At 32.4% G+C, this 27,185-nt stretch overlaps 2 protein-coding genes across 2 annotated transcripts; one reads left to right on the forward strand and one right to left on the reverse strand.

Annotated features, from left to right (window-relative positions):
• Positions 1-4,765: 4,765 nt before the first annotated feature.
• Positions 4,766-8,811, forward strand: LOC112521805 (probable serine/threonine-protein kinase PBL7). Its single transcript, XM_025130796.1, has 6 exons — positions 4,766-4,826; positions 5,427-5,593; positions 5,654-5,852; positions 5,967-6,616; positions 7,440-7,488; positions 8,495-8,811. Exons 1-6 carry the CDS (start codon positions 4,766-4,768, stop codon positions 8,809-8,811), a joined length of 1,443 nt encoding a protein of 480 aa, XP_024986564.1.
• Positions 8,812-13,666: 4,855 nt separating this feature from the next.
• On the reverse strand, positions 13,667-20,905 carry LOC112521806. Its single transcript, XM_025130797.1, has 3 exons — positions 20,138-20,905; positions 14,656-15,195; positions 13,667-13,765 (listed from the first exon to the last, which is right to left on the reverse strand). The coding sequence occupies exons 1-3, from the start codon at positions 20,903-20,905 to the stop codon at positions 13,667-13,669; spliced, it is 1,407 nt and encodes a 468-aa protein (XP_024986565.1).
• Positions 20,906-27,185: the final 6,280 nt, after the last annotated feature.

Genomic DNA, 27,185 nt, shown 5'->3' on the forward strand with positions numbered 1-27,185 from the left:
AGTTAATTGGTATGTGACCTTGCTTGATCTCGAGTATGATGTTGATTATATTGATGTTCTTTTTCTATGTTGAACATTCTTTTGTGATTCCCACGTTCAAAGTAGGTTGTTGTAAAGGACATCATGTGGTACAACTAAGTTGTTGTCGTGTTGTTATGCAAAATTTCTTTCGAGACCTTCTTTATTTCGTAGTATATACGCTTATATAACACATTGTAACCATATTTTTCCACATAAATTCACTAAGCCATACAGCTTATCTTTTAGTGGTTTTAACTTTTSAGKGCAAATTGGCAAAGGCAAAAACAAGGTCGGATGATCGATTAGGGATTGACGTGTAAAGCCTACTTTTGAGTTTAGGTATAAGTTATACTTTTGGGTTGTTCATAGTAAGTATATTCCGGGTAGACATGTCCCCGATGATTATGTTTCTTTTGTTAGCTATGTATTTATTAAGTCTTAAGATTAAGCTTTTCAGCTTTGGATTTTCCATTCAAAACATTGTAAAGGTCAACCGTCAGCGTATCTACTACAGATAGGCTGTTACAGGTAGAAGAAGAGGGTTTATTCAGGGAACATACCTGAGTAGGAGTAGATGATGAGGGATTACTGGAGAATGATGTCTCTGATGGTTCATCTTTGACATCATTGGCCATTAGATAGAGATATGCCATATCTTCCTCGTTATAGGATAATCTTCAGAAGAATCAGCCAGTCTTGCTCTTCAGCGACAAAACCTTTGCCTTTTCGCTAAAAAATTCTTCATCTTCTTTTACTTCTCCTTCAACTTCAGGTATTTATCATCTTTAGATCTGAAGGAGGATGGGGGCTTAGAAGATGGCATTGCAATCTTCTTGGACCTGCATTCACTAGCAAAGTGACCTTTGCATTGGTAGTTCTAGCAGATCACTGAAGCATTGTCAATGGCATTTGACTTTGGCTTTTCAGAAAGAGCCAGCAAGGGATCTACGGTAATTATTTTTTCTGGCGAACCTCCTAAAAAGGTTAGTAAGAAGAGCCAGTGACTCATCAAACTCTGAAAGATCAACGTCTGACAAGCTCTCAGAGTTAGAAGGATCTAACTCAGTGATAGATACAAAAGATATAGAAAGAATAGAAGAAATATAAGCGTCAACTGAAGGGATATCAGAGATCAAAGCTAACAAAGAGCTTTTCATTTTCCTAGAGTCTTTAAGAAGATTCTTTTTCAGTTGACGGGATTGCTCATGATTAAGCAATATCCCATAAAGGGAACTAAGAGAGAGGGAGGACATGTCCTTGGATATCTTGAGACACATGGTATAATGATCCCATGATTCGGGCAAACATTCTAGGAACTTTGTCAACATCTCTGAGTTGAAATATTCTCTTCCAACTATCCTCAAATCAATAAGAAGATAATTAAAACGTTGATGTACTTCAGACAAAGTTTCAATCTTTCCATAGAAAAAGCTTTCATATTGTCTTACTAGATTTATCTTCCTCGATTCTTATACTTCAAAAGTCCTTTCATATTTAACAGATAAATTGTCCTATATGGTTTTCGAGGCTTTGAGCTTCATCACTGAGTGATATACCTCGTAAGGAAGAGCCATGGCTATTATAGATCTTGCATGAGTGTCTAAAGCCACATTCTTCTTGTCTTCATCACTCCATTGATAAGGGAGGTTTGGAATATGCCATTTAGAAAGTGTGCTAGTTGTAGCAGTTGCAGGAACTACTGGAGAGATAGAAGATGGAACATAAGGTCTATTCTCTATATAGTATGGGATCTTAGGATCTACACCTTTCAAGAATAGAGACATCCTATTCTTCCAGAGACTGAAGTTATCTCTAATGAAACGGGGAGGTTTGGCAAGAGAGCCATTATCGTAAAAATGGGTGCTAGTGTTTTGCAAAGCCATTTTAACAGGATTAAATTGTCTAACGAAAAAAAGATAATAAAATACTAATAAAACAACAAAACAACACAAAAATCAAACGTTGCTCTGATACAACTTGTTGGTCCCAGCCGAATCTACAAAAGTTATAGGTAACCAGTTTGTAGAAGGGGGAGATGAATACATATACATAAATTTTCACTTTTAAAAATTATATATTGATAAAGAAGATCAATACAAATTTTACAGATTGTTTGCGGAAGAGATAAGGGAAAGAACCTATCTAAATAATCTAAAGTTCACACAATTACAATTAGCAAAGAGAAAAGATTTTCTATAAGAAATAAAGATGAGAATCAAAGTGCTCTTCACTTGTTCAAAGTGGTTCTTTCTCTTAGATAGAGAGAAGTAATTTCTTAGGTAAGTTAGTCCTAAGGAAGATTGATAACTGACAGAATAGCACTTTATACCCATTGCATTAAATGCAATTTAGAAGATACAAAACACGTGTCATGCTTTTGGAGGAAAGCTTGTCCTTTGCTACAGTAAAGAGTTCTTTTGGCCGTATATAAGCAGTTCTCTTTTCATAAAGTGGGTAAGCACTATAGAGTCAACGGAGTGGCTCCGTACTATACTATACTCTAGAAAAGGTATGGGTTTGTCCTTTGTGTAAAGGAGGACAAGACAAAAACAATCGTGCTTGGTAAGTTTCCTTTGATCGTTGAATACTGGAAAGACGCTGAAAGGTCTCTTCAATATTCGTTGAAACTTGAGTAGTCTTCACACATATGTAGACAAGCTTATAATCACTGAATGCCGCTTCAGATCCCGAACTTCCTGGTCTCTAATCTTCACCTTATGTCTTCGACATAGCTGAAGGATCTGCGGTGTGAGTTTTGTCTTCTTGAAGTATAACAGTCTCTAAAGGAATTAGAATACATGTTCAACAATCATCGAACAAACTCAGTGATGATCGTTGAAACTGAATAATAGAAATAAATACTTTGTAAGTTAAAAAGAATCATCATTAAATCAATGAGAAAGATGATCAACATATCGCTCAACATTAAACTCACAAAACTCTCACAACTCAAAAATTGAGAATATAGCTCAGCACTATATCTCTCATATCTATATCGCTCAACACAGACAAATCAAAACTCATAGGAAATCGCTCAAAGATATCGCTCAACACATATCTCTTTCAAAACACTTAGAAAAAGTTCAGATTCAAGAGTGAATTGCTTAAAGATCTCTCAACAACACGGAAAAAAAAATCAAAATGAATAAAAAATCTCTCAAAAAAATCTCTCACAATATAAACAAGAATGAAATACGCTCAACAATCAGATTTAAAAAAAAAAATTAAACTCAAACATAAACATAAAATTTTTAAAAAAATTTGAATCAAACAAGGATATGAACATTTTTTGTTCATGTTACAAAGAACATTCATAAACACATACAAACATACAAGAATGATAAGAATCAAAAATTACCAAAATAGATTGTGTTCTAAATGAAATAACAAAACTAAACCAACCTTTAATGAATATGAATCACAAAATCTGTTTTAATTGAGATTAGAATTAGATTAAGTCAATATGTGAGGTTTCTGGGTTCAAGAGTTCTTCAAGATATGAAATGGGGAAGATGAAGATGAGAGTAAAAGTAAAGGATAAAAAGTGTCCTAAAAACTTGTTCAGACGTACTAAAGCGTCCTATAAATTTATTGCAACCCTTTTAGATAGGACATTTTATTTTTTGGTCATATAAAATGGTCTATTAAGACGCTTAATTTTTTTCTGCTTCATATAAATCAAAATTTATTGTAGTGTTTATTTTGTTAATTATTTGAATAATCAGTGTTTTTTTAATCTTAATTTATGATTTTTATTTTGTTGCTATTTTAATTATTTGTAGTTTGATTATATATTAATAATCTCACGTTAATCGAACTTAATTTTCAATATTTTTCTCGTGTATTTTAATTCTCAACTCAAATTATATATGAATTTATTTTGATTTCACTTGTTCCTCTAAACTTGAGATTTTTTAACGCCAAACTTTTTTGTGAGATTAATAGTTTTTACCTAAATATAATATTTTTTATTTAATATGTATTTTTCAAATATATAAAATATTTTTTAATAAAAATTAAAAAACCGATTAAATTACATTAAATTTTAGAATAGACTATACTTTTGGTTTTTATAGTTTGTTTAAAGATCGATTAGTTTTTCATAATGCTTACTAACTAGCATTTTAATATCATGAAAATGAAAAGTTAAGGAATAGCTATGTAAATAATTTGCATCAGCAACCAAATCTAAAATTTTAGCAAACCATAACAACCAACTTAATTCACCCTAACAATAAAGAACTTGGAAAACGTTTTAGAATTTATTTTTCCTTTTTTGGTAGGTTTAATTCCTAAATAAAAGGCCAAATCTTAGATCAGTCAAAAACCTACCGTGATTTCTTCATGCCATCATGCATGGCATATCCCTTCCATCTTCATCTCAAATCACACACACACACACAGTTGCTTTTGATCTCCATTGATCACTTCCAATGATCTTTACACCAAAACCCTTCATCTATGTGGTTTCAGGAGGTACCCTATTTTCCAATTTCACTACGTATCTATACAATATCCGTATATATACATGCATGCATATCGAAACATACGTGCATATATGTATGTATATATCTATGAATGTATATGTATATATATATATATATATATATGTGTGTGTGTATAACCTTTTTTTGTTTCTCACTTTTGTTGGAACTTAATAACTAAATCATTATGTTAGTTATGTTAATTATTATTAGTTTGTGGATTAGATAAGTGTGTGTACACACACACCCTCCAATAACCGATGGCAGTTAGAGAGGGAGGGGAAAAACCATCATATAACCACCTCTTGAAGAGATGTGATGGTTAGTTGGCACTCTTTCATTCTCTATATATAGGTGTTCTTATCTTTGTAATCATTGTCTTCTTTGTGTGAAATATATACATATATTAGTGACATCTTGTTCTTTCTTTCTATCCATATTCTATGAATGATGTCGAATACATGATGATCCATGGGATGCCCAGATTGAATGATCTTGGGAAGATCTAAACCTGTGCAGATTTCGAACAACTTTTTCCTGGAACAGAAGAGTCTTAGCCGCGACAGAGGTATATATGTATATACACCCACATGAGGAAGATGCTGGCATGTTGCATGAAACCATCAACATCTGATCATGAAGGTAAAATTTCTTAATCTGATTACATGAAGCCATCGACTGTGATATGAACAAGTTTCAATGACCATCAACACGTTCTATTCATTACATGAATACAAACTACGGAAATTTCAAAATCCGTTGATATGATATCAAGATTTGATTTCAAGAATCCTCAACTCAAAATGAGGGTTTTAGAATCTTGGAATTTGTCAATCTTGTTTTTGGGTTTTTTAGTTCCAATGATGATGAAAAAGTGGAGTCGATCTCAACGTTTGATTTCCAAATATCAATTTGGTGCAGTTCCTCCTGCTACTCCTCCTCCAGCCCCATCAGAACCTGCAGAACCAAGAGCAATCATGTTATCGTTTAGAGACCTGCAAACAGCGACTCGAGGGTGGCGTACGGACTGTTTCGTGGCGAAAGGTCGTACGTGTGAGGTGTTCAGAGGCATGTTAAAGAATAAACAGGTAATAGTTGTGATTTCTTTAAACATGTATTGTTCTCAATTTCATAATATACACTTTCAGATAGTCGCCATCAAAAGGCTACGGAAAGACCCGGCTATGGTGAACCGGTTTCTCAGAGAATACAAATCCGAAAAGTCCTTTCTTCATCAACTCCATCATGAAAACATTATTGAATTGAAAGGCTTTTGTACCGAATTGGAAGAGCTGATGCTTGTGCTCGAATTCGCACCCAAAGGAACATTATACGATCGTTTACATGGTAATCAAACAAGATCAACTTGTAACGATTTCGATTAAAATAGTAGCATCATGCTGAAATAGTCCAAAGAATTGAAACGCCCAATTATTTACGCAGATTCTAATGAATTGTTAGGCTGGGAAAACCGAATGAGGATCGCGTTAGGAGCAGCAAGAGCGATAGACTACATTCATCACGTAGTCCCTGGACCAGTTTTGCATAGAGATATAAAGAGTACACACATAGTAATAGACGAAGGGTACAACGCCAAGTTAATTGATTTTGGTAATGCTATATACGAGCCAAAGGAGACGCATTATAATCATATTGTAGGTACAGAACCGTATACCGCGCCCGAGTACAAACGGGAGAACCGACTAACAACCAAGTGTGATATCTATGGATTCGGAGTGGTGTTGTTGGAACTAATCACGGGTCGGAAAGCAGCTCCGGAAGGCGACATGAGGATCATGGATTGGGCAACTGTGAGACTAGTAGCCACGGCAAATTGGCCTACGCTTGTCCCAGGAATGATCGATGAACGGATACGTGAAACAGTTCCACCAAAAGATATGGTGAAGATGATGAAGTTAGCGACGGATTGCATACGAAGAGACATTCTAGATCGGCCTGAGGCATCCCAAGTGGTTGCTCGGCTGCTAGAGATTTCATGTTTGGTACGTACGGCTCCCAGTAGCAGTGGAGGAGGGATATCATGTTTAGAACATACGATTGCCACGAATAGTATTGAAGGAGGAAATACAGTTGAGAACAGCCATGGTCCAGTAACTACAGATGAAACCTGAAATAAGTGTAACAACAGGGAACAAATATAAAATGTAGAAAAGGGGTCGATTAGATTCATAAGTTTCCATGTCTAACATCATATAAACTCGAATATTATACAAAGATTTTTTCATATGAAAACATCGCATACATGCAAATTGCGGTTTCCAATTTGATGTGGACAATTTCATGGTTTTGTCGGTTCACCTTAATTTGTTTAGTTGATGGCGAAAATCCAAGTTTAGGGGTGTTGGAGATTGCTTATTTGAAACAATTTATGATTTTATCTAACTTATTATAAGTTAGAAGAGTTTAACTTCTTCAAAAACTTTTTATTATCGGTTTGACACTGGTATAAGTTGTTTATCCAAACACTCAAAAATACTAAAATAAGTCAATAAATTATTTTTATAAATAATCCCAAAACACCCGCTTAATCGTCTACTTTTTTTGGTTTTAGGTTTGTGGTGAAACAAGCCAAAATCAATACATAGTCGTTCAGTCACCATTGAACCTCTAATTCCAAGTCATAAAATAATTTATATTTTTTAATTAGACTTATTTTTTAGAGTTTTTTAATTATAGTTTTTTAAATATTCGTTTTAGCTCCCTTTTGATTTGGGTTTAGTTTCGAGCCAAACATGAGTAGACATGAGACTATATAGACTGAATCATCAATTTTAAAGATATATTTGAAGATTTATTTTTCCTTGTTTTTTAAGGTGGTGTCTGGTTTGAGGATTTAAAAAGTATTCAACGAAAACGAAATTGAAGGAAGGCGTTTGGTTTTATAATAATAGTTGTATACTTGTTCTAATGTAGCGGGATGCAAAGGATTTTGAAGTTTCGATCGTTTTGTTAAAAAGAGAATGTAAGGCATTACAAGGATAAGATTTATTCCCCTAATTCTAAAACTTAACTCATTTGAAGACTTTTGGTTTGATGGACCGGTTTTGACGTATGTGGATTTCGTGGAAGGATTTGGACTTGCAGGGACTTGGATTTTGGATTTAGATTTGGAGGGATTTTAGATCTTTGATGTATATAGTTTGTAGGATTTGTAATGAAATTCAGTTCCATTTCTAATAAATAATGTATGCACACAACATGTTTATACAGAGAAATACTGCTAAGGAGTATGTAAACCTATAGGGTCGAACACAAAGAATACGTTTCACTCCATTTGTAGAAACCCGAGTTAAATCAAGTTGATTGTAGAAATAATAATTCTTGAATAATAATTAAGAAAATATCATGTTAAAGTGTCATTATGATAATTACAGGATGTTATTTGTATGTGTATACAATTATACTTGTATATACGCACAATGCCGTTGGAGCTACAAATGTGAATGATTTTGAAGCTTGGGTGGTTATATTAGAAGAGATGTTAAAACATTACAATGATAGGATTTGCATTTAGTCTCTACAACTGGATATATTTTGAATAGATAAAAGTTATAGTTCTAGTTACAACTAATAGATGAAAACTTTTATGATAGTTCAAAATCCAATATGATAAAACCGATCCAATGTGAATCTATGATAGTTCAAAATCCAATATGATAAAGAATTTATTTTATATAATATTTGTATTTAGAATATGGTTAAAATGCTTTGCAGATTAATTCAACATTTTGATAAATCTAAACCAAAGGGTGATTCCCAAGACTGAAAGACTAAGGGGCTGTTTGGTAGGCTCTTAATGGTTACATTAAGAGCCAATCGCTGAATCGGTCAGAGGTTGCAAGTGTTTGGCAAAAAAAAAACCACCTCTTAATGGTTACAAACATCTCTTAACCATTTTGACCCTTATACTCCACTCAACCATTCAGGGGCTGTTTTTTTTCCATCTTTGCCCTCATCTACTCACGCAGACCTGCTCGCTTCCATCTTCCATTCCCGATCGAAGCACATATCCTCTTCCCCTTCCATTCCCGATCGAAGCACATATCCTCTTCCCCTTCCATTCCCGATCGTCCTTTCATCGTCGGTTCCCGATCATCCTTCCATCGTCGCACCCCGATCGMCTCGTCTCCGGTCGCCTCTTCGTCGCCGCCTCGTCGCCGCTTCGTCGCCGTCGCCTTCCACAGCCTCACGTCGCCGTCTCGTCGCCTTCCACAGCCTCACGTCGCCGCCTCGTCGCCTTCCACAGCCTCGTCGCCTTCCACAGCCTCACGTCGCATTTGGTTAGGGTAGCATTTTTCTGTCTAGGGTTTGGTTTAGGGTAGCATTTTTMTGTCTAGGGTTTGGTTTAGGGTAGCATTTTTCTTTGAAAATTGATGGTGTTTATTGCTAACTTCATGTTTATAACAATGTTAATGATGATTGGATTACCTATATTTTGCAATTTCTTGAGGATTTGTGATCTTGATATGAAGAACATGAAGAACATCATCTTTTTTTTCTAAAAGAATGTTTAGAATTGATTGTATTTCTTGAGGGTTAAAATGGTAATTTTGYTGTCATTCAGAAAACAATTACCAAACAACTTTGTTTCATTCAGCACTTAACCATTCTGACCCTCTTAGCCATTCTAACCTCTTAGCTATTCTGAACTAAATCATTCAGCAACTGTCAAACAGCCCCTAAGCAAAAGTAAGAGATTAGGATTAATAAATGGTGATTCCCAAGACTAAGAGACTAGGCAAGACTAAGAGATTAGGATTGATAAGAGAGTATGAAGAATATGACCTTAAACTTAATAATAAATTTAAGAACAAACTTAAGAACAAGAGAGGATATATGGAAAAAGCTTTTAATTCTTTCCGAGGATAGTTACAAATGAGGGGGAATATTCCTTATATAGACAAGGAAAAAGTTCCCTTAGATAATCATGATCTAAGTATTACAAAAGCAATCAATTTTTGGTTCAACATAAGATAAACACTTACATCACTTTAAAATGACTTAAAGTTTCCATCATTTTTACATCACACTAATACTTAAGGCCTAAGAAATACTTGTATACATTATTTTACAAAAAACTTCTGGAATATTTTTATTTTATTTTATTTCCAACGTGAATCCGGACGAGATGGATCATCTTCGTACATGTCAAAATGCTCTTCAAATGGGTCATAATCATCATCTTCTTCTTGGTTTGTGAAGTCATATTCGTCAGAAGTATCTATTTTCTGTGGCGGATGAGTTTGAAACCACTGTTGGACAGACTCACTCCACTTCGATGACAGTGGGTGTTCTGCAGGCCATAAATATTTGTTTTCCATGACATGCGCTGGAATCATCTGGGGACTTACTTGATTTGCACTGGCGAGAAGACCATGTATTTCCATGTGCCTGTGGACTTGGTATATTTCAAAGGATTTGCTGGAAAGATTAATGTCATACCAATCGTAGATGAAGGCTAAACATGAATGATAAATTATTGATTGTGTTTGTCTTGTAATTACCGTAGGAGGTAGGAAAGAACAGGGCTTCTGAACATGATGACTACATAAGTCTTATAGCATGTGGATAGCTTTTGGAGCCATTTGTGAGGAAGATCGAACCAACTGAAAAGGGTAAAGACATTTTTGGAACTTTTTTGGGCTTTCTCGAATTGACATTGGAACAAGTATGAGTATAGCATGACAACATTGAAAAAAACGACAATAGTGAAGGACACGAAAAGATACCAGAAAAGCATAATGCTTCTTTTGGTAACCCATGCAAATCGTGAATGTGGAAGATGTTCAGGAAAGGGTAATCAGGGTGAAACTTGAGATTTTTGATGAAGAGGTCATGTTGGGTGATGGTAAAGAACGTTTTGTAGTTAAGGTGGGATCTTTCTTTCAAGGTCAAGTCGGCGATGGTTTCTGTGATTTCTTTTGGGAGGTTCATGGGGATGGCTTGAGAGGCATCTTGGTTTAAAGAACTAGCTTTAGCTATTTGGAACACCATTGGGAGGATTTTTTTTTCTCGAAGATGGGTTGGACCTCTTTACTAAATAATTGTTAATCAGACACCTTGTGTTCAAACTCCTCAACAGAATGGGATAGTGGAACAAAAGCATCGTCATTTACTAAATGTGGCTAGAGCTTTCATGTTTCAGGGTGGTATACCTTTGAACATGTGAAGTGAATGTATTATAATTGCCACTTATCTTAAAAATGGAACACCTTCCTCTGTCTTAGGAGGAAAGTGTCCTTGTGAACTAGTGTATGGATTTCAACCTGTTCTGACCCATTTGAGAAACTTTGGATGTCTTTGTTTTGCCACTAAAACCAATGTTACTGATAAGTTTTCTTCTAAAGCTGAAAAGTGTGTTCTTTTAGGGTATGCTAATTCCCAAAAGAGATACAAGTTATTTAGTCTTGATACAAATAAGATAATTGTTTCCCGTGATGTTAGGTTTTATGAGACTATTTTTCCTTTTAAAATAAGTTCAAAGAGTTGGATTATCTTACCACTAGTGAAGTAAATACTCTTAAGTTTCTTCGATTCCCCATTTGGTTCTCCTACTAATCTCACTGGTTTACCTCCTAATGATGAGGTTAACCGGCCATCATCTCTTGGTAGTAGCCCATTAGAGCTATCAGTAGACAGCAGCTAGGTAGCATAAATGTCCTACTGAAAACTCTCAAGGAGCTGTCGGCTTGCAACAATTGAGTAGCTCGGAGATGGCTGCCAAGGATAACGCTAAGTCTGGCGTGCAATCTTTAGATGTTCACCAAGGTGACAATAGTGTTGAAATTTCTAATCTCCACCCTGAGGGTATTTCTTTTTAGTTTCAATAATCAATAAACTATTAGAAGAATGACTAGAGCTACCAGTTTTCCTAAAAAATTTGATGACTTTGTCATAGAAGGCAAAGTTAAATATGGCTTAGAAAGAGTTGTAAATTACTCTTACCTGAATTCTGAAAATTTTTGTTTTCTGTCAAATTTAAAGAAATCTATTGAAACAAAGAATTTTCAGAAGTTTGTAATGAAAAAAATTGGATTAGTGCCATGAATGATGAAATGGAAGCTTTTTATATAAATGGGACTTGGATTATCACTGATATGCCTACAGGAAGAAAACCAATAAGGTGTAAATGGATTTATAAAATAAAATATAAATCTTCTGGTAAAATATAAAGATACAAAGCTCGTTTAGTTGCTAAAGGGTATAGTCAAAGAGAATGGTTTGATTATGAAGAAACTTTTTCTCCTGTTGTGAAAATGGTAACTGTCAGATGCATTGTTGTTCTTGCTGTTCAATTTAATTGGTCCTTGTTTCAATTAGATGTCAATAATACTTTCCTATATTGTGATTTGTTAGAAGAAGTTTATATGACTTTACCTGAAGGATATTTTAATTCTGATGATAAAAGAGTATGTAAGCTTGTAAGATCTTATTATGGATTAAAATAAGCACCTCGTCAATGGTATGCAAAACTATCCTCTTGTCTTATTAGTAATGGTTTTACTAAAAGTATTAGTGATTAATCTCTTTTCACCAAAAATGGTGAATCTGGGTTTGTTGTTCTTTCAGTATATGTTGATGATATTGTTTTAACTAGGGATAACTTGTTAGAGATAAATATAGTTAAAACATATTTGAAAAGTAATTTTTTGATTAAAGATCTTGGTGAACTAAAGTTTTTTCTTAGGAATTGAAGTCCTTGATTTTGATAAAGGGATATGCATGTGTCAAAGAAAGTATTGCTTAGAACTGTTAAATGATTTTGGATATCTTGGATGTAACCCTATTAATAACCTATAGGTATGAACCTTACTATTACTAACTTTATTGGTTTTGTTTCTAATGATCATCATTTGCATGATTGTAGTGGTTATCAAAAGTTGAATGGTAGACTAATCTATTTGCTTGTAACTCGTCCTGACATTGCCTTTGATGTTCATTGCTTAAGTTAATTTATGCACTCTCCTCGTCAATCTCATCTTAAATTGGCTTTAAGAGTCTTCAGATACTTGAAATCTTCACCAGGAAAAGATGTTAGTTTTACAAGGTCATAATCTTTTCATTTATCAACTTTTGTTGATGTTGACTGGGGTAAGTGTCTTTCTTCCAGAAGATATGTCACTGTTTTTGTTTGTTTCTAGGAAATTCTATGATTTCTTAGAAAAGTAAAAAAACTTTCTCATTCTTCTGTTGAGTCTGAATATAGAGGAATGGCTACTGTTACCTGTGAAATTGTTTGGGTTCTTAAAATTTTAACAAATTTGAGAGTTAAAGATTTACTTCCTGTAAATCTATTCCGTGACAACAAATCTGCTACAGAAATTGTTTATAATCTTGTTTTTCATGAACACACTAAGCATATAGAAATTGATATTCATTATGTTAGAGAAAAGGTCAAAGGGGGTGTGTTAAAAGTCATAAAAATCTTTTCTTCTGAACAGCCTGACATTTTCACTAGGTCTCTTAGTATGAGTCAACATAATTACTTGTGTTCAAAGTTAATGTTGATTGACTTGTTTAAATGTCAAGACTGAGGAGTGATGTTAAATATAGCCTTTATTTTATCCAATCTTAACATTTATTGTTGTTTTTGTAGGTGGTTGTTGATGAGGGGTTGATTTTGTTGTTTGTGCAAATCTATGTAGCTGGGTTGTAGGTTCGAGAGTAGCAGTGCAATTATTGATAAATTAGAGGACCAACCTTGTAGCTGCTTGATATATATGTATGAGCTTGAACCCGGTTTGAAGAACGAATCGTCCTCTTGACTCTTCAGTTTTTTATAGAGTTCTCGATAGTTTCTTCGAGAAGAATTTTAGGGTTTTCTCCTCATCCTCATCTTAGTGTATAGATTTGTAAGTTTGTACAAGAACGAAGTTAATTGTGAGTGTTTACTTATTTGCCTCTTTTAATTGTGTTTTAAAACATGTTGTAGTTCATTTAAATTATTGGATCCATTTGTTATGGATTTGGTTGTTAGTTAATATGGCACGATATTGTATTTGACTGATAAAGATGATCACTTAATTTTTATTTTGGAGGATGATTGTGATCCTAAATGATACATGTACACTTTCTTCTCGGTTTACTTAAACAATAATAAATATCTTAACAAGAATGCATGCACATGTCTTCCATCCATCTCAAGCAATTAACTCATCATCAAAGCAGTCCCTCAACCTTAGCTTCGCGACCTCCATGCCATCGGTCTCAACCACGTCGCAACATTCAGTTTTTCCATTCTGCAACACACACAAATATTAGTAAAACATATAGTAAATTATATCAAAATAATATATATATATATATATAGTACGTTTCAAATGCAACTCATCACATTTATACAATCAATGCAATACCAATTGAGATATTTATGAAAATGATAAGAGTTTATTTATTATGATTTGAATATTTATAGAAAATGAATATGGTTCAATAATTATGATCAATTTTTTTGGAAATAATCAAAACTTTTGTGAAATTACATATTCATTAAACTAAATGAATGGTTGAGATTGAGTTGTATTGGTTGTACAAATGTAAAAGGTTGTCATAATAATTCACCTCTCTCTCTCTCTCTCTCTCTATATATATATATATATATATATATATACAAGGTTGGGTTCACGTGAGACCAAGAGTTTTAGTGAGACCCGTAAGACCAATTTATGTTCATTGATCAACTTTATAAGCTAATGATCTAAAATTGTACGGTGTCAATTTTGTGATTATTGAGAAGTCTCAAGGCAATTTTGTGATTATGAATGTTCAGATTGCAAATCTAATCCAAGGGTTGAGAATTTGTTTTACGAATCTCACGAAAAACTTTTGGTCTCACATGATACCAAATATATATATATATATATATATATATATATATATATAAAATATTGGAACGTAAAAGGAACATATTATTAATTTCTGAACAAAAAAAGAACATATATTATAACTTTAGAAACAAAAAATTGTTTCTGAAATTTGATTTCAAACTTTCTTGTTTGAAAATGTTTTGTTACTGAGACCAGAAATGGAGTTTTTGGTAGTAGGTTTCAAAAATGAAAAAATGTTTGATTTTGGTAAAATTTTCCCAATGATATAAAAGTAGCGGATTTTCATTGATATTCAAACTCACCTTGTTGGGTTTTGCCGTTGGGGACACAACTTGAATTCTGGAGACCAAATCCGCAGAATGGTTGCCGGCGAATTGACAAGTCGGCAACCCACGTGAAGCCACACGAATGTAATTTGTTACGACTTCATTTTCACTAACGTTCTCTACTGAATCAAATGAAAACACATGGGGAGTTTCACATGGATCGTTGGACAACGGTCTTGTGTTGAAGATGTAATAAGGTGGCTGCGAGTTCCATAACCAAGGCTTGAATGTTTCGAGAGGGACCTTCAAGATGCTCCGAGGGATGACTATCTCGTAAACATGGATCGAGTAGCCCCACGAGACTGAAAAAGACCATTTTAACTGTCTGTTGTAACATATGGTTTGTTGTACCAAACGGGTTTGGTCAACTTTTGCAGCTTTCATAAGGTGTTTTGCAGATTGAAAACTATCCATGGAGCGGAAGATCGGATCTATGTGGTCGAAATGATGGAGAGAAAGCAGAGGAGCTTTCGGGTGTGACGATAGAAATCCCGATACATCACCCCGTAAATCCATCTATAAAAACAACTCAATTGTTATTCAATTCCACCAACAAAATTTACATACACTTGTTATATGCCCAAGGACCAATCCCCAAACCCATTTTTTCTATACCAGACAAAAATTGGGGGAAATGTAAATTTTATTCCCACTTAGGACCGTTTACCAAATGCTTACCTGGGTAAATGCTTACCAAATTACATTACATTATCGGATGAATATGGTAAGGACCAAGAATCTTACCCAGTAATAGCAAGACAAAGACCAAGAGAGTCTTACCCGGTAAGTGAGGGCAACGACTCTTACCATGGTAAGTGCTTACCGGGTAAATTGTTGTATACGATGCCGTTTTGATGGACTAAAATCTTATCCGGTAAGTAAATGATAGTGTTAATTTTTGCCAATAAACACTTACCGGGTAAGTGTTTGATAAATGGCATCCATCTGTCGATATTGAATATAATATATTTTCTATTTTCATATTAAATGAAACATATTTTATATTTTAGTAAATTTGTTCAAAGGGTTGTGAAGATCCATAATGACCTTCAATTAATCTTTTATGTGAAGGTTGATTGAAAGAATTATGGCCTAAATACTTATCGGTAAAATTTAACATTATTACTTACTTACCAGATAAGATTTTAGTCCACCAAAACGGTACCGTATGTAATAATGTACCCGTAACCTCTTGTCGTGGTAAGAGTCGTCGCTTTCACTTACCAGGTAAGATTCTTGGTCATTGTCATATTCATTTGGTACGGTAATGTGACTTGGTAAGCGCTCACTCATGTAAGCGTTTGGTAAACGGCCTCTTACTAAAAATAATTAAAAACAGATCAATATGAATATTAAAATTAAAATGTTCGTTTTTGATATAGTTATTTTGGGTTAAGGTTTAATTATGATTATATTTTGTATATTTAGGTTAAGAAATAAGAGGTTAATATATTTTTAACTTTAAAAATAAAATTTTAATGTGTTGTTAACAATGTGATTAACGTCATCACATTTTTTACTCTGTTATTAATTAACTTTTTAATTTGAACTGGTGATCTAAGATTTATTCCTATTATTTTCTTGTAAAGTGGTTTTCTACCGGAATCAAATATAAGGGTTGGGTTCTGTTGAAAAGGGAACGTAATAAGATATCTCGACCTTTAGATCAATGTTAATTGAATAACAACACTAATGAAGTACACCAAGATGCATCATAATTCCCTTTTAAAAGGCAATTAATGGTAGGTATGAAATTAAAAGTGATCAAAGTCCAGATCTTTTTTTTATTCTCATTATAATTTCCCTTTATATTGAAATCATGCACTACAACAAAATTGAGTTTATAGAACGCCTCCAATCTCTAAACGTCCCGATAGACCTCTTTATAAGACTTCGTTTATTTGACCAAAAAATAAAGTGTCTTATATAAAGGCGTTGTAATAAGTTTAGATAACATTTTTTGACGTTGTAATAAGTTTTTTAGGACGCTTTTAATATAAAAAAAAGTCTCATTAGCAACTTTATTGAAACACTATTTGAAAAATTGTTCTATAAAAACAAGTGTCCTATAAAACAAGTGTTCTGTAAAAAATTAAGTTTATAGGACTCTTTCTCAAAAATGTCCTATAAATTTGTTAATATGATGTTTTGTATTAAAAATATCCTAAAAAACTTGTTAAGACGTCCAAAACCGTCATATAAACTTATTACAACGCTTTTAAATAGGACGATTTATATTTTTGGTCCTATAAATTAAGTCTTATAAAACAGTTTATTGAGACACTTAGAGATTGAGAACGTCTTATAAACCCTATTTTGTTATAATGATGGTATATAATATATATATATATATATAGAGAGAGAGAGAGAGAGAGAGAGAGAGAGAAAAAGAGAGGAAGGAGGAAGATGTAATAAAGTTGAAAAAAAATTAAGAATTTGTCTATTAAAAAAAAAACCTTAAGAATTTGAGTGGTTGAGAAGGTAATTTGGCCAATGAAAAAAAAATTTAGTTTTAGAATTAAAATAAGTTATTTTAAAGTAAATAAATAGTATTAAAAGGATATTTTATTCTCTCTGTCAAAATATTATCAAAAAATTTAAAATATGGTTTATTGAAAATAATATTTTATTTCTATAGTTTTAAAATTACAAAATTATCGTAATGGTTTAGGGGCTGTTTATCCAAATGCTTACCGGTAAGTGCTTACCTATAGGAGTCAACACTATAATTTATTTTGATGAGTAAGATTTTAGTACTTCAAAACGTATTGAATGCAACAATTTACCGGGTAAGCACTTACTTGGGTAAGAGTCGTAATCTTCACTTACAGGGTAGGACTCTTCATCCTTCTTATCGCTCTTACCCGATAAGATTCTTAACCCTTGTCATGTTCATCCGATAAAAAATTTATTTGGTAAGCACTTACTAAGTAAGCGTTTAGTAAATAACCCCTTAGTTTTGGTCCATCTTTTTAACGGTCTTTAAAAAACTTCTGCTAAATTGGGGACTTTTTTGTTTTTTTTTTAATTTTTTTCTTTTATGCAATCAAAATTGATTGTATAATTTTGGTACTAGTGGTTTTTGATTGAGTAAAAGACAAAAATAATTAATTAAAAAACAAAAATGCCTGTATTTTAAAGGTGGTTAGAAGGAGAAGGCAAATTCGTATATTTTTCCAAATCACGATGGTTATCTTGTAATTTCGAAAATATAAAGGTGAAAATATCACTTTCAATAACAAGGACCACATTCGTAGTTTACTCTATTTTTAATGTATGTGTGTGATTGGAAAGAGAGTGACAAAGAGAATAATGAACTTTTAATGCTCTGAATAAGAGGAACCGTCTTAAAAAAATGATTTAACTTAAAAGACAGATGATGCCCCGACTTGACTCATATCTTATATGTGAATGTTACGTAGAATTAACACAAACATACACTAATATTTACATGTATAATTTTTGTTATTTCAGTTAATATTCATTTAAAAATTTATTTAATAATCAAATTTGAATACGATATATATTTCATATATATATGTATGTATATATATATATATACATATATATAGGAGACTAATCAAATGAGAACTGTTTTGTTTGTGGTAACCGTGAGATCCAATATTAATCACAAATCAAAGGTTAATTAGAAGATTAATAATTTTGGAATTTTTAACTTAAAATATTAATTAAGGGCATTTTTCAGGATTTTATAAATATCATCTCTCATCTTTCCTCTCTTCGGCAAATATTATTGATTGAACTTTATTTTGATGAACCTTATGTGAACACGAGATATACACTGTGATATCTACAAACGGTATTCACTGTGATACCCAGGTATACATACAAGATGCACAACGTGATATCCTTTGTAAAACAATGAAAATAACGAAAATGCACACTATGATACATTTCATAAAACAAAGAAACTACATTATGATATACGTGAAACTTTTTTAATATTATCACTATGATACACTTTGATTTATAAACGTTTTTAAAATACGATGTATATTAGGTAATTGGTATATACTAGATAACTAATTTTAATTAAATATTTCCTTGTAAAAAAATTACTAAATATTTTAATTAGTTATCAAAAATAAAATTTTATATTACCTTTTTAGCTTATTTAAGAAATATCCTTAAATATCTCAAACGAGTGGTCTATGTTGAATCTCACAATTACTACAAAGTAATCAGTTTTTTCTTAAATAGGCTCTCACACACACACACACACACATATATATATACACACACACATATATATATATATATATGCTCATATATACTATACATGCATACATATACATATATATATATATATATATATATGCGCAAAAGATTGTGTAAAAAATGAAGTTATGGTAAAAATGGTAAAAAGATGTATGAATCTTTGACCACTTTTATTTTCATGTCTATCCATGAAATGTGTTTTAAAAGAGAATTGATCTGATGCATCTTGGTGCATTAGGATTGACATTCAATTATGATTGATTCAAGGAAGGAGATCTCTTCTTATGCTTCTTACCATAATTTATCTTCTCATCGAAACTCAACCCTATGTATACACAGTTAAAAAATGAAGAAAAATTTTCAGAAAATAAATATTAATTTATATACATTCTAAAAATTTATATTTAAAATTAAAAACTAACTTAATAATTTACTTTAGTTACAGAATTTAAATTTATGAGATTGTAATAAGTGTGATATTATATGTCCTTTTATATTAGAAAATTGCCTCTGATGAATGATCTATTATTGTGGTTTTCTCAACAAATGTCGTTTTCTTAAGGATTTCCTTATATGTCACACGACAATCAAGAAACAGAGTAAAACATCACGTGATCTTCGTTCTTAAGATATTTAAAATATTAATGTTTTGCTAGAAAGGTACTTACATAATGCAACAAGATACATTTTGATTTTAATGTTTCATCTTATTTATTTTTGTATTAGTCGATGTTATAATACGGTTTTACGTGATTTTGAGAAAACGATAATGTTTTTATTTTTTTAATAAAATATAAATTTGAAAATATCATTAAAAAATTTAAAAAAAATATTGATATTAGTACCAAACTATCTATTAATTTTTTTTCCTTTTCCTGTATATCTCTTTAATTCATTTTTTTATTTTTGGTTTAATAATATAATTTTTTGTAAAGATAATAATTAAGTATTTTGTTAGAACCAATAATTATCCTAATTATATTTTAGATTTTTTATATTTAAAATGAGATGTTTATTCTCTATTTGATTATGTTTATCTGCAGTTAGTTACACCAATTCAAACATGAAGCTTTAGTAAGTTAACTTACGTTCAATTTACTTACAATTTTGAATTTTAAGTAATATGAATCAATAAACAATACTTCATGCATAAGAAAATTATGTATAGTAAATTGTAAGTTATCAGATTAATTTAAAGTAGATGGTTAATGAATGTTACCTGATGAAGACCTTGATGAGTGGTCACTGAAACTCCAAAATCATTAACGCAAGTCATCAAAATCAAATCCGCACTATTTAGATACGGATACCTTTTGAAGCAGTCTTCTATATTCTTTTGTACCATTTTTGCCAACGGGTAGCTCATTATGAGTCCGGCTCCACCGAAACCCATGTCGTACGAGAAAATCTGATTCGACATTATACTTTCAGAATGACCACCGATGTATATATACTTATTATGATCGTATTCCGATAAGACATCCACCAAATTGTCTACAAAAAAGATCGAGTCGTCATCTCCCATGATGTACCACCGCACCCCTTCTCTCTCTTCCCTAAATACCTCGATCACAGCATGCACCATCCGGACCATGATTGGTGCCACATGCTTCGTTTCATCCAGTAACTTTGTAATATTATCGGAAATACGAAAAGGCGGGGAGTTTGGTGACCATGGCAAGAGATCGTTGGTCGGGGCTGTGTCGAGGTAGAGGTAACCACGGGTGACATTCGGACGCCACCACGACTCGATGTAGGATTTTCGATAGGTCCATGCCTTTGTAGATCCCACAAGTCCGAAAACAATATGGGAAATGTTAGTGTCGGGTTGCGGCAAGGATTGGCGTGCTGTGACAGGGAAGAAGTCCGTTCGAAGACTGTTGCGTTGTTTAGAGAACGAGAAAACGATGAACATGATGAGGATCGAGACTAACACAAGTGTTGTGCAAAGGGTGGATGATGTGGGTTTGAGGGTAGAAGTAGCCATTGGTAAAGGGAAAAAAATGAGAAGCTTTGAAAAATTGAACCCAATGGTTTTGATGGTATGTTTTTTTATATGTTGAGTACACTTTGGTTTTACTTTAATTTGATTTACAAGTGTTGCTTTAGATTATATTAGGTGGCATTTTTAAGGGCCAACCATTTTATTACTTAAAACTGAAATGTCCGTTAAAGGTTAAAACAAGCAACCATATGTCAACACTATTATTTAAGTTTATTACATTAGAAAGGGTACTCATGCAATGCAACGATGTAAATCTCGATTTTAATTTTAGTTTTTATTCTTTGTCTTTATCGATATAATATGATTTTATCCGTTGGTTTTATATACTTCAAACATAGAAAACTAAAAAATTATATATAAAAAGGAGCGATCAAATGAAAACCATCCTCATTTGTACAAATCGTACAAACCACCCTCATACGTCGATTTCATTGTTTAATCTTATGAAATTTTTTCATGAAATTGTTTAATCTTGTGAAATTGTTTCATATAATATATTTTTTTTTTGATGAATTTGTTTCATATATGGTTATGAAATTGTTTCATATAATATTTAATGAAATTTTAATGAAATTGTTTTATGTATTTCTCTAAAATTAAAATAATGAAGACGATAATATCCATGATGAACACTCTTTACAATAAAAATGGTTAATCAACCTCTCATAATTACAAAAAAATAAACAAAATGAAAAATTATGATTGGTTGAATGTCGTTTTCACGATTTGTACAAATTGTGTGGTTTTTATTTGAACGTTCATCTCTCTCTCTCTCTCTCTCTCTCTCTCTCTCTATATATATATATATATATATATATAGTAATAAGTTATAAAGTTAGATTTTAAGATATTATGTATTAATAAATATGGGTTAAATGCATGAAATAGCAACCTACTTTTATAAAAAAATTTATTATAGCATTATACTTTTGTTTTTCTTTATTACAGCAATGTAATTTCAAATTATTTTTTATTAAGGCATCGCACTTTAAAAAATCTATCCATTATAGCAATGGATAACTTGTTACCTTTTAAATCGGTAACTATTTGACTTTTTTGTTTGTGTGGCTTTTATAAGGTGATATGGATGACAAATCATTTTGATGACTTAATTAAAATAAAAATAAAAACCTATTTCAAATTATAATTAGTGATTTTCATTTCTCATTGCTATGATTTTAAAAAAAACATTTAATTTTTTTGACTTTTTTGTATTAAGTTGCATACAAATTAAATATTCTAGAGTAAAATATTTCTTAAATAAATATGCTACATTATTTTTTAGATATATTTTGTTTGTAAAAAATGTAACACTTCTTATTTCATGTTGTTACAAAATATATMTTTTAAAATTATCTCTAAAAATGTTAACGAAATGAATTGTATTATACAATTTTTTAATATTGTTGTTATATTTATAAATAATTCAAAAAAATCTAATTAATTTAATATATTTATACGTCAAGTAAAAGTTTTTGAACAAATATAATATAWTYTTTAAAAGATAATGTTTTTTGGTAAAAAAAGAACAATTCTTTTTTCCCCTTTCAAAAAATATTTTTTTTTAAAAATATTAGCGAGATAAGTTGTCTTCTACTAGTTTTATTAATATTGATATATTAATGAATAATTTAGAATTTATATTTATTAAATAACATGTAAAATATCTAAATATTAAAATTAAAAATACATTGTTTAATAAGAACTAGTATATGTTATAATAAAATAATTTTGAAAGTACAATGTTGTAATAAGAAAGTCAATCACTATAATACATGTGGACAGCCTACGTGGACAATGAGGTGGTATGGAAACCTGATATAATGGGTAAATTTAAATCAAAAGGTTACTCAATGCTATAATGGGTAAATTTTTCAAAGTACAATATTCTAATAAAAAATAGTTTGAAAGTACATTGCTGTAATAAGAAAAACTGAAAGTAGAATGTTTTAATAAAAAAATTTATGAAAATAAATTGTTATTTTATGCATTTTGCCCTAATAAATAGTATCTAACATTTAATAACTTGTAAATGGTAGTTACCAAATATTTTATAATATGATATATAAAGGATTCATATTAATGCATTTTATACGCCATTGAACAAAATGGTATCATATTAATTATGCACTTATCTCCTCAAAATCCACAAGTAATGGTCACATTTTTTCTCCAAATAAGTTTGATGGTTATTTTCAGCCTGTAGTTAACGATTTTCGTGTTACAAAAAGAAAATGCTAATGCGTTTCGGAGCCATTTCAGTGATTTCACAATTTTTGCATTTTTGCCGTAAGAGTAAACTATGAATTTGGTCCATGTTTTTTGTTAGTTATAACACTTTTCATCTCAACAGTTTCAAAATACAAGATGGTTTTCTTAGTTTATAAAAATGCGAGCATTTGATTCTTGCTCTAACGGCCATTAACTTTCATCCATATTCTAATTCTTTTTGGTTTTTCCCACATTTTCCTTATAAAATAATAAAAGATTAGCATATTAATTAGTTAGTATGATAGGTTCATGTTAAGAACCTAAGAAAACACGTATTCTTTTCGAGTAAGAGAGTCGTAAGGGTTGTTTTGGTAGAAATTTCCCTACCTTTTCGTTTCATTTGGAACTTTAAATACAATCAAAATAAATTACTCTGCTACGTTCGAGGACACTACTTAACACATGAGCATGGCTTCAACTACCATAATTGACCTACTCTGAAGGGCCTCATTGTAGGTACAACGAAACTCACTAGAGGTTTTCTGAAGCAAATCCTAATTTTCCTACTGAATGGAAATTACCTGAGAAACATAAAAACATATGAGTGGATAGGGACGAAACATTAAAACCAAACACCATGACTTGCATTTCCTAACATTACCCCCCCCCCCCCCCAATTAACAATAACCTTGTCCTCAAGATTGGTGTTCGATCATCTTTGCACCAGCTTCCAGAACACTACCCTTACCCCTCAACATCTTCATTTTTCACATTAAACCCTCCCTTTTCTTCTGCGAACGTTATCTTAGGTGCCTGACATTGATGGCCCGGAGTGAACCTATCATCAAAATTGAAGCAAACTCCCTGGGCACTTCACCTCTGCATCTCATCCCATGTAAGACGTTTAGGAGGAGCAATCACTTCTTTCTTTGTGGCGGGAGGATCTTCCAAGAGTGGTTGGTTGGGTGGTAGATCGAATGCATGTTGCCTTTGTAGTTCTTGATCCTTCATTCGAGCATACATGATATTTTATGGTTTAAACATTCGGATTGTATCCGTGATTTCAGGCTCATGTCGTCCCATCAAAGTTCTGTAGGAACCCAAATCCTCAATTACCAGCAATGCCAAGTGATGAATTAGTGGAAACAAAAAACATTAATCACTATTTAAGACTGTATGAGAACAATGAAATAGATATAAGTAATAATTCGAATCATCAAAGTCAATAATGTGTGTATAAGTAATAATGGAGCCCTTCTTGAACGAATATATTTCTATTGATTAATAATTATGAGATTGAAAGATTTACACCAAGAATACACAATAGTGTGTGTATGAAAAATACTCAAAAAATCTCTCTCTATTATAGGTAAGAACATGATGATATTTGTTCAAAAGCGTACCTAAAACCCTAAAAAGGATCACCTATTTATAGCCTCCAAAAGAAAAATGTAGAGTAGGACCAGAGGCTATGTATGCCTAGGCTAGAGGCTCTGCTTGGTTAAGCCAAAGACTATGTTTCTCCACATCTCAGCTTCTAGTTGTGTAACTCCACATCATTTGTCGAGGATAATCTTGGGTTGTCGTTCAACTTCATTTGGAGCAGAAGTCTTCTGATTAAGGAGATAGCTTTGCTTCATTTTACACTACTTTTACATTAAGAAGTGATTCTAACAAGTTATGACCAAGGCTTTTTGTGTCCATCCCTATACCTAATGCTCGACCTTTCAAACTCCCTTTGGTAATCTTGCAATGAACTCATCTAATGTATTTCTGAGAGAGCCTCATCAAAGTTTTCCACTTCCATCAGCCCAAATCGAGCCCAAAGCTCCCTCACAAAAACATCCCATGTCACATTCTGATCTTCATCCATATAAGTTCTTTCAAGACATTGCCACGATTCATTTGCTTCTCCTTCCAAGTGATAAAAAGCTAGTGGTACCTTTTGGTTCTGCCATCGTTTAGAAATTGAAGTATCGCTCCACTCTTGCATGCCACATGGTCGGATCTCCTCCCTCGAACCTAGGAAACTTGAACTTGATGGCCCTCGATTCAAACAATGGCGTGTCCCTCCATTCCTCGTCTTGTATCTGTAAAGGAGATTATCACCCTCTTTATGTTCATGACCACATATCACCTCAGACCACTTGGTGATAGTTTCCTATAATATAGACATTATCTATGTGATATTATGTTGGTCCCAAATGGATCTACAAGAGTTTATTGGTAACAATTTGTATAAGGAGGGGATGAAGTGATAAAAGAATATCAGTACAAAATTTACAAATTGTTGCGGAAGAATATAAGCTTAAGAACTTATCTAAACAATATTAGAAGCACACAAGTTACACAGAAGATAAGAAGAGAACAAGAAAAAAATTCTTGCTTAAGAATGTGCTTAAGAAGGTGTTGGTCCCAGCCAGATCTACAAGAGTTTAAAGGTAACAGTTTATAGGTAGGGGGGGATGAATACAAACACAACGACTTTCACTTTTAGAAATCCTTTATTGATAAAGAAGATCATTACAAAATTTTACAGATTGTTTGTGGAAAAGATAAGATACATAAATCATCTAAACAATCAAAGAAACACACAAGATACCGAAAGCAAGAAATAAAATACTTTCTAAAAGAAAAGGCTAAAAACTCTTGTGCTTGGGAATAAGCCTTTCTCTTAGGTAGAGAGTTGATCTTCAAGAAGTAAGAATTCTTGGAAACAGTTTGCTTCTTCTTCACTGGGTTGAGTTAGTGGACATAACTAAGAAGGAAGAGCTTCTCAGCTATTTATACTTGTTGTATTAAATGCAATTCAGATGGTACAAAGCATATGGCAAGCTTCTAGAGGTGAGCTTGTCCTTTGTTACAAATATACATGTTTTTGCGTATATAAACAGTAGTCTTTCACAAAGTAAGCAAGCATGCTTGAAGACAATAGAGTGACTCTGTATAGTACTTTACTTTGAGAGGTATGAGTTTGTCCTTTATGTATAGAAGGACAAGACAAAAACTAATCTTGTTCAACAAAGATTCATTAGATCACTGACACTGGAATAATGTTGAGGTTTCTTCAGTGATCGCTGAATCTTTAGTAGATTTCACGCTTATTTAGACTGGCTTGTTATCACTGAAAACCACATCAGATCATGAACTTGCTTGTCTATGTCTTCAACTTTATCTTCGATATCACTGAAGGTTCTATGGTGTGAGTTTTGTCTTCCTAAAGAATACTAGTCTCACTAAGAAGAAACTGGTTTGTAGGTTGTTTTTGGGAGTTCTTGTTCGCACACAATTTATAGAGAGAGTCCTTGTGTATGAGTGTAACACCCCCGTCCCGTGATGTTAAAGACGGGAGATGCCACAATTGGTTTTAAAAAAATCAATGCATTATATAAAATAGAGCAGCTAATAAAATTTACCAAAAGATAACTACATAACCACAGACGGAGATAACGTGTCTCAAAATACCAGTATGTCTACATTAGTCATCAAAAGTTAGCAAAAGTATGACGTAATGGGTTATCTTTAATATTGTCATCTTCGTAGCTCTCATCCCAAAATCCCTGCTAAGTCATGTACCTGCCGAGGACAAGAAAATCTCGATTGAGTTTAATGATCAGTGAACGGATAATAATAACTAAACAATCACTATGAGATAACAAGTTCAAAAGAAATTTATAGCGTTAAGTGATAATTCAAAAGAAAGTCAAAATACCCCGAAGGCATATCAAGGGTCCGAAGACCAAACTGCATCACGAGGACACGCTGTTCCCAAAGGATGATCAGTCCGTTCAAGCATAAGTGAGGAAAGGGGTGCGAGCACAATACAACAATCCTCTCTGTGGATTTAACCACGACCACAATTTATTATCCAATAACGGTTCCTATGATCGATCCATACGCCATCTATTTGACCGTTACATAATCAAGTCCACCTTTAAGGACTATAAAAATAAGGACGTCATGATCGTTTTAGCCACCATGGAAACATCTCAATATTGTTGCCCCCAATATTAAGTCTATAGTAAAATGTTTCACAAATGAAGCAAGCTAA

The sequence above is a fragment of the Cynara cardunculus genome (assembly GCF_001531365.2).
Source record: "Cynara cardunculus var. scolymus isolate 2C chromosome LG 11, CcrdV1, whole genome shotgun sequence".
In the NCBI taxonomy this organism is placed as follows: Eukaryota; Viridiplantae; Streptophyta; class Magnoliopsida; order Asterales; family Asteraceae; genus Cynara; species Cynara cardunculus.